The sequence below is a fragment of the Phasianus colchicus genome, chromosome 5, assembly GCF_987193195.1.
Source record: "Phasianus colchicus chromosome 5, bPhaCol1.hap1.1, whole genome shotgun sequence".
In the NCBI taxonomy this organism is placed as follows: Eukaryota; Metazoa; Chordata; class Aves; order Galliformes; family Phasianidae; genus Phasianus; species Phasianus colchicus.
The window spans coordinates 47,412,099-47,427,107 of NC_143440.1; the positions used below are offsets into that span (position 1 = coordinate 47,412,099).

The window sequence follows — 15,009 nt, forward strand, 5'->3', positions numbered from 1 at the left end:
CAAAACTGTAGTAAGACTAATTTAGCCTGTGCCTGTCTAATCCTTCATTAGCATACTATTATATTTTCTGCCCAGTGGGTATATTGCGTGTTGAGAAATTATGTGAATATTCAGCAGTAAGAAGTGTTCCTGCTTAGCTTACTCTAGAGCTTTTTTTTTTTTCTTTTTGTTTTTACTGTGGGTGAACATGCTTATTGAGAGAAGGATTTCAGGCAGATGATCACCCTTGGGATTCAATGAATTCATGCATTGCATGTCCTATTTGCACGCGGCTGTACAGCAAGATTACTGTTTTTCTAACAAGATTCCTGTTTGAATAGAGACACTGCAAGTGTGCCACTGCCTCTCAGAAGACTTACCTGTCTTTCAGGGCAATTTAATGTACACATGGATACGATTTATTTAAGTAAAATTCCAGATGCAGGTCTGTCTGCATTCGGTGCAACAGGCTGAGTGGTTTGTAGGTTGTGCTAGTGTTCTCAGCACAGAGCTGGTCCTTTTCCCATAGAAAGAGCCCCGCTTTGCTACCCATGGGCTTTGCTGCCCATGTTAGAGGAGGAAGATCAGGCCATTTGCTATTGTGTGTAATCTAGGTTCAGTATTGATGACCCCCCCCCCAAAAGACGTAATAGGTACCACTGTTTCTTGCTCTCAAAAAAAACCCCTATATTTTAGGTCAAGATATCACTTTTTATATCTGTTGAGATTGTTTATATGTATTCCACTTAGGTGCTAAGCAATTCATTTCAAAACAGGTTTTTGTTTTTCTAAAGAACAAAAGGGTATTTGTTGTGTGTATTTCCTGCAGTGAATATGGCTGTGCTACTTGCTAGGAATCCATGTTTACGGGCATGCATTTTTGATACAGATATATTGAAATGCTATTTTTAGTCCTAAGGTGACGTAAGGAAGGGAGTGTGACACTACCAGTACGTGGTGAATTTGAACAGCAGCTAACCCTGCAACAGGGAGTTATTGCTGTGTATCTACTGCTACTAGCTGTGCTCATGGAAAATATCATCGAAATCGGCAAACGTAGGATGTTTACTTTTCTGTAAATGAAAGTAGAATCACAGAATTTTTAAGGTTGGAAAGGGCACTAAGATCGCCTAGTCCAATCACAAACTAACCAGTAGAATCAGATCCATTAAAATTTATTTCCAAATAACTTGTGAATGTATGAGCAAACCTAACAATTAGTGACCGCTGTCTGTAACCTTCTATCTTCCATTATTCTGTTAAAGGTTAAATTGGAGTAAAATGGCATTTATTTAAAAAGGAAGAACAACAAATTCAAATGTTTTGTGTTTTACTGACTGTGCTTACCATTGGCTGTACTATTTCTTTACTGATACAAGTTTTGCCAGCTGTGACATCATAGTCAGATTTGCACAGATGGAAAGTAGAGAAAAATGAGATCAGTTGCATATAAGATATTGAAAATGATTGTAGTAATAAAATAATGATAAAATGATAATTGTAATATTATATTGAACAGATGTTAGAAAGATTTTTTAGGAATGCTATGTATAATATAAATAAATGGAACCGTGTGTCTGTTTTGTCATGCATTTGGGGACAAGTTTTGAAATAAGGTATATTCTTTATGGTTAGATTAATTAATTGCTGATGATGATCTGAAAATGCATTCACAGAAGCTCAAATTCTTATGCATGCATTATGTGGTATTTAAACTAAAAAGGCAAGAAATCAATTCCATTGTTTGTGTTGCAATTGACTGAATAGTAATTGAGACACAGGAAATTGAAAGGTCAAAATGAGAAACATTTCCAGAAAATTTATTAGCAAATCATCTTCACAGGCTCTTAATTAAAATTTAGAACATAATTGAATTATGCCTTTTATTTCATCTGCTAATATCTTTGTATTTATGTTAAAATTACTGTATCCTTTATATATAGCATTGCTTTTAAAATTGTATTTCAGTTCTCAGATGGCAGCTACTGGAGAAGGTGCAGCTTGTAATCAGTGAAGGAATAGTTTATATCAAGTGTTTGACTGGGACGAAGGCCAGTGTTTTGGTAAAAGAGATCTTTCACTTGCTTCCAGTGGCAGCATCTGGGTGAACTGGGGAGGAGGTTTCCCCTGTCACTCAGCTGAGAGCCCATAGGGATGGCCCTCAGGACTGCCCCCAAGAAGCAGCTCCCGGGGCTGGCTGGGTACTGGCTTGCTCTCTCTGGTTATTAGGCTCATAGGACACTCGTTTTCTCAGAGGGTAACAGTACAGCTGAAAGGATAGAAAAGTAGGAAAAAAGATAAATTGAGAATGGAATAGGGACTGAACATATGCATTAGTCAGACTTTTGAATGCATAATAAAAACACTTATATGAGATGAAACTCAAGGTTTGTATAAGTGAAAGAGATGTTGTACTTGCTTTCTGTAATGCACTGAATTTTATCTCAACAGCTTTGCATTTTATAAACAGTAACATAAAAACAATTACACAAATGTTTACATCCCCAAGCCCACCTCTGCCAACATTTCAGTGACTAATCTGATGCTGGTTTGCTTTTGTTTTGAAATCACCAGTTGTTGGCTAATTTCCTATCTCTGGTTGTTTCATTTTATTGCTTTGTCCTTCAGTTGTCCTTGCCCAGCACTTTTTATGAAACGTACTCCAATACAGTACTTTAGCACTGTTTGGTATTCCTCCTTACAAACAAGGTACATTAAGGTATTAATAATTTGTTTTCAGAGTTTTTAAAGATGTCATGGATGAGGATAAAAGGGAGCACTAATATGAATGATGGTAAAGGGGGAAAAGAAGAAACAATCACAGCTTATGTTGAAATAAATCTGTCTTTGCTATGTATAAGGTGAAAAAATGTTTATGTAGACACAATTTCTTTGTAAGAATTTGAGAAATCTCCCCACCTTTCTCTGTTGACTGAGTCTAAACATTCATAGCTTTTCCAGGCTTACATCCTTGCTAAGCATATGCTCTCCTTGAATCTCTATGCATTTCTCCATTTCTCAGGTATTGCCTACCTGAGATCTTGTGCTAACTTCTCTTTTCTACTTAATATTTCATAAACCATTAAATGAATTCAAATGAATAAGTCTCTTTAATTTTTCTTGTTCTCTTAAGTGATCTTCTTCCCCAGATTGGGAGGATTTGTCTGTCCTGTCAGGCATGTGAGGTATTTCACCTTCTCTGGTCTGTAACCCCATTTTGACCAGAAAAGGAAAAATGATCACTGAGACAGTTTGTAATCCTACCACAGGAGCCAGATGAAACAGTTCCCCCTTGTTTCTCTGTTTCTACACCATGCAACTCAGTTCCTGAGCCAAACAATCTCACTTCGGTTCCTTTTCATTTTACAGGCATTTACATTCATCCCTATAAATGAAAATTTCATACTTACCATCCAGTGGTCAGTGTTGTGACAAAGTATTCCCTACAAAGAGAGACAGATGAGTAAAAGCAGATTGAAGTTTTTAATCTAGAAAGGGAAGAGACTGTGAAGCGATAGTGAATTTTAAATACATGAAAACCAGTTGTAAGGCGGAATAGAGGAGTTCTTTTCCTTGATCTTTGCAAATAGGACAAGAAATATAGTGTTTAACTTTGCAGCAATGGAACTTAGAAATACTATTTTTATAGTTACAGTAGCAAGGCACTGGAATAAATTGCCTTTCAAAACCATGGAGATTCCAGAATGAGACTTGTAAGCACTAGTTTGAAAGTCATTTCCCAAGACTAGCACATGGTTGATGGATCCTGCAGTGAGACAGAGATAGGTTAGCTCCCTCTCAGCCCTCCTTTTTGCTATTCCTTCAGTGCAGGCATGTAAACTTATGGGCTAAAGGGAGCAATGTCAGATATGAGCAGTGACGCATAACAAAATACATTATTTACATCAACCATTGCTGTGGGAAACCTTTATGAATTTATTCCTACCCAGCAACAAAGAGGAGTTACTATGAGAGATGGTCAGAAGTAACGTTCAAAGTGTTAGAGGTGATTAAAAGGCAGTGAAAAGGCCAAATTAATTGCTTAAATCAATGATCATACAAATCAGGAACAGTCTGTGTTTATTATGTTAACTTAGTGTTTTTAACCTGTGGTTAGTATGCTATGGTAACATAGAAGAAGTATTTTCATCATAGAATCACAGACTCACAGAATCAGAATCACAGAATTACATGGGTGTAGGTGAACTATAGGATGTTTTTCCTATCCTTCTGTACCTTCTTGGTAGGAGACTGAATGACCTTCATTTACTAAATCAATACTGAAATTCCCATATTTCTCTGTAAGCTGTGCCAGGGAGGATGAAATGAATACTTGTATCCATAGACATATTGAATAAACTCAAAATGTTCTGTGATCTGCATCATATAGCAGCTCTGCTAACTGATCTAATGGCCCCTTCTGAGATTTGAATATTCAAGAAAACATCTTGTACTTTTGAGAAAATTCAGCTAAACTATAGATCTTGCTTTATAACATGAAAGCAGTATAAAAGCAGCATGGTGGGTCTAAACTACTATCAGAAATGTTACTCTTTTGCTTGAGATAACTTGTTCCCTTTTCACCAAGATCTAGTTATTGTCATTTGGATAGCGCACAAGATGCAGGTTGAATTTTTCAAGGGGAGAATCATCTATATATGTGACTGCCAACTAAGTCATTTCTCAGGACCTTGCCCTTTAGCTTGTCCTATCACTATAACAGAAATAAAGAGCTGATGTAGCTCAGTTCTTTGACAGTAATCACACTTGAGTAGTTTGGCCAAGATCTGATGTTACACTTAGTACCAGATCCCAGGGAGAGAAATTTTGAGGTCTTTTCATTTCTTACATCTTATTTGGTCAATGAGAAGAGAGCTTAGTTGGTGCTGAGCAAATGCCATGATCTGTCTAAGGATTTATCCAGCATGAAAGCACAAGAACAACGGCTTGTTTTGGAAACTGTTGTTTCAGAGATTTTTTTCAGACTCTCAAACACAGCAGTAAGCTGAAACCCTGCCACAAACTGCAGTGGTCAGGGTCCATCTACTTGGCATTGCAGGAATCCTTTAGAGCTCTAAGAGGAGTCGCTCAGAGCCAGCACCTGTTATTCTGTCTCTTTTATAGGACAAAGCTAAATGGTGTCATTGCTACTTTTCTCTCCTTTGAGCAAATTAAACACAACATCAGAGAAAGCAATGGAAAATGTTGTGTCAGAGAGCTCCATTTTGCAGCTTCAGAGACACACATCCAGGCAATTCCTCTGGATAGCAGCTCTGGCTTAACCTCTGGGTCACGGGAACATCTGCTCTGTCTGAAGACAAAATACTAAAGAGGTCAGAAACAAGTAGCACATTCACCCTGTTGTCACAATACTTATGCGGGCGCTGTTAGACCCATCCATTGACACAACTCTGAGAGCTGCTCACTGTAATTCCATCTCCGCCTGGAGAACCAGAGGGTTAACCAGCGTCGCTTTCCAGCAGGGAAGCACCGCCCGCTCCAGCTGTGCCGGGGGTTCCCAGGGCTGCCCCGGCCCGGCTCGGGTCTGCGCAAGGCGGGGACAGCCACCCTCTGCTCCCTGCTGCATTAGCGGGTTTCGCCCTCTCCTAGCAGAACGTCCCCGGGGGGCGGCTGGGAGATCCTGGGGAGAGCAGAGAGCCCGGGGGGAGCAGTAGGAGGAGGCGGGCGGGGAGAGCATCCCCTCTCCGCTGCCGCCGCTGAAGCCGTGCAGAGCTGTCGGTGTGGCTCCTCAGAGTTAGTTGCTCAGCAACAAGGATCAATTAATATGCTTTGCAGAAAGTGCAGGGGAAGCCCGAGCTGCTGTCAGCGAGAAGGCAGGAGGCTGAGGGTAATTCAGGATCCCACCCGAGTCTGACACCCCTTCAGTGCCACCTCATCCCCTCCAACCTCCCGTTAGCTACTGTTGTTTATCCTTTTTTTTTTTTTTTTTTTGGCTTAGTGTGTATGTTCCCAAATCCTTCAGACGAAGCAGCTCCTTGCTTCAGAACTCCACTGCTTCGAGGGTTTTGCTTTTAGATCTCATTTGTATTATGGGGTTATTTGTCAATCTTTTTCCAGCGCTCTTCTAGTTTAACATTTGTGCTTGGGAAGGGAAAGGGACAGATGATGCTTTAGCCAGATGGTTAAAAAGATTCCTCTGGATGAGAAGGGTTGCTTGGTAACACACAGTTGAGTGGTGGTATTGAAAAGGCATCATGTGTGAATTGGGAAAGTTTTTGTCTCCTCCTTTATTACAGGTAATCAGCACTGCATATCTGAGACTGAGGAGATAGTACTGGTGGTTGTGAAACACATAGACAATAGAATAAATGAGGAGCTGGTCTTTTTTTTCCCTTTTCTGCATAGCAATTTCAGGACTTCAATAAGGTATTCTTTTCTTTTTCTTTCTTTTTTTATTTGATTTTCTTTGGAGTCCCTCTGATGACGCCACAAATCTGGGAATGAAGAACTTCTTCAAGCTGATTGGAAATGGCATTGCGGAGCTGAAACTTAACTGGAGGAAATATATCTCCCGAAGAAGGAAATATAATGCACTTTAAAGATCTGACTACTGGTGAAAAATTCAAGCCTAGAGAAAACTTGTCCGCTTTGTTTGGAAGAATGGGTTGGACAATTTTCTTCAGTTCCACAGGATATCTGAGTGCCATGCTGAGCTTGATCTCTGCAGCATGCTCTGTGCTTCTCATCTCTTCCTGATGCACTGCATGGTAAGGCCTTTTTTTTTCTTCAGTAATAATATTTCTGCTATGGTGAGAGCTTACCAATGCCACCAATAACAAAATGAAAATAGAAAAAATATAAAAACCTAACAAAAGAAGGTTTGTTAGTATGGTTGTTTTGCAGGAGCAAGTGTCCTGATTACTGCAGTAGCTTTGTAAGATCATTTCTGTCATTTTTCCTTGCTTTTTGGCTCTGTGTGTTTGTGTGTGTGTGTTTGTGCATACCTGTGTTATCAGCTGCACTTGCACTGAAACACTGGTATATTTCCAGGCTAAAGGAGATGTTTTGGAATTTGCTCTGATATTTCCCTTTTCCCTCCCTCCATTCCCCTTCTTCTGCCTCCCCTTCCTCTCTGTCTCTGTCTCTCTGGGGTAATGGTGCTACACTTTCTCTGCACCTCAGTTATGTACTGACCGCTAGAAGGGAAAAATAGGGAAAATAGGTCCTGTAGAAACACAGAAACATTAATGAATCTATATTATTTGGGTAAAAAGCTATAGAAGGGTTTACAATGTCTGCTACCTAATGTGAGATCTGCAGGTACAAAATATTTACCCTCTGTGGGAAACAGGTATCAAATGCAGAATTGGATGTTGTGTTTTAAATACATAGGGAGGAAAATCCTTTTACTCATCAGAGAGTAAAAAAATGACCAGTATGAATTCTGACAATATTACTTTTGATGACCTAAGTCACAGTAAAAGTAAGAAAACCTACTATGATATGGTCTTGTGTCAGGTAATTTCTGTCATTTACTAGCTTAGGTGTTGGGAATAATTATAAATGAATTCAGTGAATGTTGTAAGATTTTGCTCAGCAACAACTGTAATGTGTATTCATCTTCCTGGGTGAGAGGTGGTAAGTGAGTGCAAAGTGATAGTATTAACTAAATACTCAACTCACTACAACTTATGGTCATTATCTGGAAATTGCCAAGCAGATCAGGAATTATAAAGTGAGCATACTGACACAGAAGAACATCTTTGCTTTCAAGAAAGCCTAGTTTCTTTGGATTCCCGTTTCAAAAGCATAGGATAGAATGAAAAATGAAAGAGTGCTGATGGTAATGGTAAATATATATATATATATTTTCTTCTCTGTTTTGGTTGATCGGTGAGTTTGAAGAGGGGTGGCTGCCCCTTGAGGAGGAAAACAAGGTGAAGCCTGCCCCTGCTCTGAGGGTGATCTCCAGCAAGTCCTACTGAATTTGACAGGAGATGAAATGGTGAGGAGCAGGCTTGAGTGGCAGATGTCATGGGCTCCCCAGCTGTGGAAGGAGGTGATGAAGTCCTGGCTGCAGGTTCAGAGGTGCAAAGAGCCAAAGCAAAACTCTGAGACCGGCCAGCCCTATGGACTTCGTATAAGAGCTTAAATTCTACTCAAAAATTGAGTTTTGTCACAGATACTGATACTTCCCTTGTAGTGAAGGGACCTCGTAAGGTAATTTCTAAAGAGAGAATGGAAATGCAGTCTTTTCATGTCACTACAGCAGGAGAAAACTGAGATGATGCAAACATACTCCTGTAGTGTGGCAGTTTTTAGGTAGCATTCAGAGAAGTTAGACTTGATTTTAAGAATAAGGATTCAAAGTATATATACACATACAATAAATTAGATTTTTTCTATATTGTGCTATTTAAAGTGCACAAATATTATAAGAGCCAATAAGAAAAACTGAGGAAGGGTAACGTAACTTGGAAAATCCTCCGTGGTGGAAGAAGCTCTTAGTTGTGGAAATGGTCTCCCAGCTCTTTATGTGAACAAGGATTGCATACTAAACTCAAATTTCCTACTGCAAATCTCCCTCACATCAGCAAGTCTACTTCAATCAATGGGACAACTCATATGAGTAAGAACTACTCATGTGAATAAATTAGGAAAGATTTTGTAAGACCAGTCTCTTTGATTGTCATGGCAACAGATTTATTAGGCTTCAGGCACAATTTGTATTTCTCTTCTAAACAAAATCATTTTTTGTTTTACCCATGTGTATCCTTTCGTCTTGCAATTAGGACAAGAAAAATAGGTCAATTACATTCGTGAAGTTCATACAACTGTACAGACACATGGTTAGGGAAGAATTATCAGAAAGTGCAAAGTTTACTTTTATTTGTGGTCTCTAAATCCAAGATGAGTGTATTTTTACTAGAAACATTCATTGCCTTATTTATTTATGCGACTCTGTTAATGTTGTTAATAGATATTCTTGTCAACAACTCTGGAAACTCATCAGAAACAAACATCATTTAAATTATCACTGAACCTAAAGAAGCATTCACTTATTATTAAGTACAAGGAGACTTACCAAGCTACCTACTACATTACATATTTTCATTCTTTTAGTTAATACATCACGTTCAGCTCTTTACTAGATCCAGAAACATGTTTATCTTCAGGATATAGAAGCAAGATGAAGTGATAGTTATAGCAAACTTCCTACAGAATATAGATATTTATATTGTCACAGGAGACATTAGAACTTGTGAGTTTTTTTACACCATACAATATTTTCTGCTTATAAATGTCTATATTATTAGGATATGTATTACATAAGAAGTAATATTTCCTTCACTGAACATTGTAAAAAGCAGTCCATTTTTAGAATACAGTGTACAATTTTTTTTTTTTTTTTTTTTTTTCACTAGCTTGTGCATTATGGAAGAAATGAAAATACTAGAAAATGCAAGAATAGTAACCTTTAAAATCTATCCAGTACTCTGAAGCAGCAGTAGGTTTGTTTCATTAATCCCAAAAATAACTACACATACACAGCATGAAGATTTGATTTTTTTCTAAGGGGGGGAGGGGTGTGGCTTTGAGAAAGAGGCCTTTGTTCATGATGATCATTGTTTTTAGCAGACATTCCTATCAGTGATGTACTGGGGGGACAGAGCTCTTTCTTTAGTGCCATTTTTCATCATTTACTTTAAACAGTCATATAACAGCTGTAATTAGTTGTCTGTGAATTCTAAAGGAAGTGAAAGTAATTTCCCTTCTTTTTGGATTACTATCCAATAGGGCTCTGATGTTGAAAACATATGCATTTAATTTCAATCCACAGAACTCTTTCATTAGATAACCTATGTGAATTAGATCTTGAAGTGTCTACATTATCAGGGCAGTTATGCTGAGTAATGGAAATACTTTCCATATTTGCATCAACTATTCCTAGTTGATAAAAAAGTACTTGAAAAATAGAACACACAAGAAGTTCCTGTACCTGCAATGCCTTGAGTGTTTTTGATTCAAGACCCAGGAAAAAATCTGAGGTTTTGCTAGGCCCACAAAAATAATTTAAAAATCTGAATCTTAAGGTTCTACTGTTTAAACATAAACACGGGAAAAATATATACATCTAATGAGAAATTTCAATTGATCAGCATCATTCTTTTCCAGAAACCAGGATAAGAAATTGAAAAGGCAAGGCTATTAAAAAAAAACTCTGAAAACTCATATGTGTAAAAATATAACACATTTCATTTCAGCATTGTTTTTCAGACTCTTTCATATTTATTATAGGAAATTCCAAAACTGTTTTTCTCAGTGATGAATTGCAGTATTTAAAATTTCTTTTTTCTTTTTCTTTTTTCTTTTCTTTTCTTTTCTTTTTTTTTTTTTTTTTTTTTTCAGGGAAATATATATATATATACGTATATATAATACTAGATTTGTCACAGCTGTCCCAATATTTATTGTCTCTTACAGGTCAGCTCTTTAATTGCAAGCTCCCTGAAAGGCCAACTTCAGCACTACCCATTGCATAGCCCTATATTGCTGATACTGAACAGCAGTTCCTACCAGCTCTATGGTAGATGTAAGTTCTGATTGCAATTCCCTCTTTTAACTATTTTTGTATCTTCCATAAAAAACAGGCCTCTATTATGCTGTGAGTTTTACAGATACCAGAGGAGGTAGTTTCTACTACAAAAGGCTTTGAGAGGCCTTCCAAGTGCATGCAGGCAAGGAGTAGAATTAGTCGAGTATTAATATCTTTATTAAATAGATAAGGAACTGAGGAACAAAAGACTGCCCAGGGCTATACTGTCAGGGAAGAGTTCTCAACTGAACCCAAATGTCCTCATTCTCAGTTCATCACTGTCCCTGCAAGGTTGTTCTTCATTTTCTTCATTTTTTGCTTAATGACTTGCGTTTGAACTTTTAAGTTAATACTAGTTGAAGTATCAAATGTGAAAGGGAATTACTGATGCATACTTCCTTTCCAGTGTGAGACAGTTGTCCTGAAAAATTCTTTTTTCTCTCCTGAGCTGTTCTGTTTGAATGTAGCCTTTAATTGGTTTACTACTTGGGGGAAATGCATCCTAGATTAAACAGCAAATTCTAAGTAGTAGTGTCCTAAACACCCCATGTAGACTAAGGTGTGTACATGTGAATATATCTGTTTATGCTGCCTGGATTTAATGATAGCTTTGAGGACTCTTGGTAAATGAATGAGATTTAAATACAGGGCAGCCAGCAGGAGCACCTGCATTCCCTTATCATCAGTAGCAAGGGTCCACACAGTAATCCCCAGCCAACCTCAGCCCTCATTCTCATCTGCAGATACAATAAAAGAGATCCTGAAAGGCGTTCCCATTTAGGACAGAAACATTTTGCATTTTGATTTGGATATTAAACTATAAAGATGTGTTTTAACTTCAAACACATAGATGTTTAAGAACTTTCCATTTGTCCCATAATTCTTTTTAAAATGACAGCGTCTAAGGGATCCAAATAGTTTTTAGGATTTGAGCATGGGGTTTACAATATTTACACATTTCCTGCAACATTAATAGATGAGGAAAATAAAGCTAATGATTATGATAGGGTAATTTTTGAACATTGACAGGAAAGGTGGATTTTAGCTGGCTAAGAAACATTAGAGAATTACCACAGATGTTCATACATAAATTTTTTGTTCAGGATAAGATCCTCAAAAGGAAGTGGCTTGGTGAGAAAAGTTGATTAGCTAAAGGGATCAGTAGATATTGATGCAATTTGATTGCAAATTGAGTCAAGAATGTCTATTGCAGCTCTTTCTGAGAAAAAGAATGGGGCAGTGCCTGTCCCTTCCTTGTTTAAGCTAGACAGCAAGCAGTGGTGTGACTAGAAAACAGTCTTTGCATAGTCTGTTACTTGCTTAATATGGAAATTATTGAAGTGCATATCTTTCACCTCTGACTTCCAAAAATTTGGGACTTATCACTTTATGATGAATAACATTAGATATTGAAAATCATCACATTCTACTTCAGGTGATATAGTTGTTGTGTTGTAGTTAAGAAAAATAAGGAGTTCACTTTGACACGTGCCAAAACCTAACAATGCTTTGCAAAGAGAGGTGATGCAGAAATGTGTTAAGAGGATCAGAAAGTTCCTTCAAGGAAGGCCAATTCAATGCTTTAAAACCAAGTCATTTAAGCTGTTCGACTCAGAAAGCAGAGGACAAGGCTTTTTGTTGAGATGTGTGGCCTGTGTATTGTTGAGATTTGTTTTTTACTTTACATCTAAAGCAAAAATTGGTTGAAAAGTTTTGGCTCAGATATTCATAGCAAAACATCATCAACAACAACAAACTGACTATAGAATCAGTAAAATACTTAGTAAAAGACAGGATTTTGGAAGAGATTTTAAAGTATTTGTGAAAGTTGTTGTTAATGGATGACCTCAAGACACTTAGCATATACTGTTTCTGTGCTGTTGAACAGTGCTTGTTCTATATCTGTATTTATCAAAGCTGGAAATCCAAGATTTCCTTTGGAAGAACCATTCATTCCACCAATGTCATTTCTATTTATGCTGCATTCCTGTGTTTCGGTTAAGAAGCAGTTGTTTTTTGTTACATCAAGGTGCTCTGGAGTTTAGCATAGCTGGATGTCTTCTGTGATTCCTCAAAACACTGTTATGAAAATGAACGATCTATATTATGATGAAGCCACCCGGAGATATTGTTAACTCAGTGCATGTTATAAAGGGAACAGTGTTTCTGACATGACTTCCTGCAATGCTCAGGGTGTTTTAATGTGTCATATCACTGAGAGCATCCTGAGTGTGAAAAAATGCGACGTACCTTCCTTTTTATGATGGTTTTAATGGCACTATTATATATGAGTCTGCTGAGGAAAGGTTGGTCCATTACTTCGACTCCCAATTGTGATTCCTCAGCTCTTGCATCTTTTCCTTGCACTTTCTTAATGAATTGTAAGGGATTGCTGGAATCTTTGGCTCTAGTGGTTCTCAACTCCAGCCCCAAAATCAATGCAAAAGATGTTTAATGCACAAAGATCCATCTGCTCCATCCGTGCATGCTCAACACAAAATAATTCAATCCTATTCAGTGAATTTTAGAAAGCTAGTAAAAGATCACAAATTACATATGCAGTATTTCTCCAGAGGAGACAGACGAAAAGCATAACTAAAGCTTTATGCTCTTATAATTAATAGTAATATTAATAAAGCAGACATGACAGATATTATAAAGAAGACCCTACAGTCAGATTCCTTTCCAGTTTCTAACCTGGATTTCAATATATATATGAGTTTGCACAGAAGGAACACCAACTGGACAATAGAGATTTTAGCATCAGAAACTGCACTGCACCCTGCTTTACTCCTCGTTCCCACCCATGGCCCTTCTCTGGAGCCTCACCTGGAGATGCAGTTCACCTGCAGAAATCAAGTTTTGCATGAAGAGAGAAAGAGTCTTTCTTGATCCCTGCAGGTTAAGCAAGGGATTAGTACCTGATGCAAATAGAATCAATAAGCAATTTCCTTTGTACAACAAGGGCAACCTTCTTGACATCAGTTCTTTAGTGGTAAATGCCAGGTGTTTTTACAAAGTTGCATGGGTTACCATGTATCTTAAGAATCCAATAGCATACACTCCTTGCTCACACATCCTCATCAGGAGCCTGTCCAGACTCATCCTCCCTTGGCCCTTCCTGTGTCTACCTCAGCCCACGTGGGCACATATCCCTAATACCCACGACAGTGTATCTGAGTACATCTGTTCATTGCAAGTATGTATGAGCTGAGCCTCTCTCCCTTGAAGATGCATGCGTCCATCCCACGTGCAAGTTCAGCACAACTGTGATTATGTTGTCTGTCATGCTCCCCTAGGATCCTGATCTTTGCTCCCCTGTGATTTACAGTGGATTCTTTCTCAGCCTTGGGTGGCACTGCTAAGAACAGGTCCCTCAACTGTATAAGTGATGTGTGCAAAAATGATGTATCCTGGGTGGCTAAACAAAACAGCCGCTCTTTAGTCTTTGCCAGCCACTGCCATGTCTCACTTTCTGCCTTGGTCTACAAGCTCTGTCAGTATGGTTTTGAAGCCTATATCTGTTATAAATCCTCTCTACTCCCCACTGCTAAGTCCAAGATCTGTGCATAGGACTCAACTTTCACATGAGCATTAGCACAGGATAGCTGCTACTGCACTGAGAAATAGAAACTACTGTAATGCAATGAGGTAAAATGCTATGGATAGTTGATTTCATAAGAGATTTGCAACAAGGTAGGACTTTTCCACAGTGCATTGCACACGAACATGTGTCCTCCCTGCTGGGGTGAGCACTACCATCCTACTGGATACTGACACAGCTGGACTGAATTTAGGAGCCAGAAAATCTGCCCTTCAGATTGTCCCCATAGCACCAGTTCTCCGCAGACACACATGGCTGGACTGATGCTGCTATCTGCTTCACACCTACGTCTCCCCGGTCTGGAGGTGCAATGTCTCATCCCTTATTCTGCTTATATAACATGTAAAGCTGCTGAGTTCTCCCAGAAATCAGGTTACAATCACTGTATGATTCAGCTTCCAGATCTGTTCAGCAGGGCCACTGAACCTTGCTTGTGTGTCCCAAGGTGAGGATTAATCTGTTAATGTTTGTAAAAAGCTATGTAAATGCTCTGTATCATGCTGACAGGTCAAGCACTGCATTGCTCACTGACTGCTTCTCCTGGCAGTGTAAGATATATGCCAAACAATGTCTGTGCTTTCAGCTGATGTTCACTGATCTATCTTGACTGGCTTAACTCTCTCTGGATTTGGCCCTCCTTAGCCTGCTGATAGGTGATACAGCACAAATATGCAAGGCTGCTGCTTTTCCACATAACTTTGAATACAATAAATACATCACTGTATGCTTCTGCAGGACCATTAACACTTAGGAAACCTTTTGGTTCTCCTGAAGAACACATGGAAAGTGAAGAAGGGAGCTGGAGCTCAGTCCCCCGCTTAGCTGTGGGCAGGAAGGTAGCAGTAGTAGTTATTTCTTTTAACTGTAG

General features: G+C 38.5%; 1 protein-coding gene across 7 annotated transcripts in view; it reads left to right on the forward strand.

Annotated features, from left to right (window-relative positions):
• Nucleotides 1-15,009, forward strand: part of TUNAR (transmembrane neural differentiation associated intracellular calcium regulator) — a 146,230-nt gene that overhangs the window by 112,699 nt on the left and 18,522 nt on the right. For 5 of the 7 annotated variants that reach the window (XM_090141574.1, XM_090141571.1, XM_090141570.1 and 2 more), the window contains one exon: nt 6,413-6,707. In XM_090141574.1, the coding sequence (XP_089997700.1) occupies nt 6,669-6,707 (39 nt within the window). In that variant the 5' untranslated portion in view covers nt 6,413-6,668. Of the gene's footprint in view, nt 1-5,379; nt 5,828-6,412; nt 6,708-10,425; nt 10,488-15,009 lie in introns of those variants that run through there. The other 2 variants (XM_090141568.1, XM_090141572.1) reach the window with 2 other exon arrangements.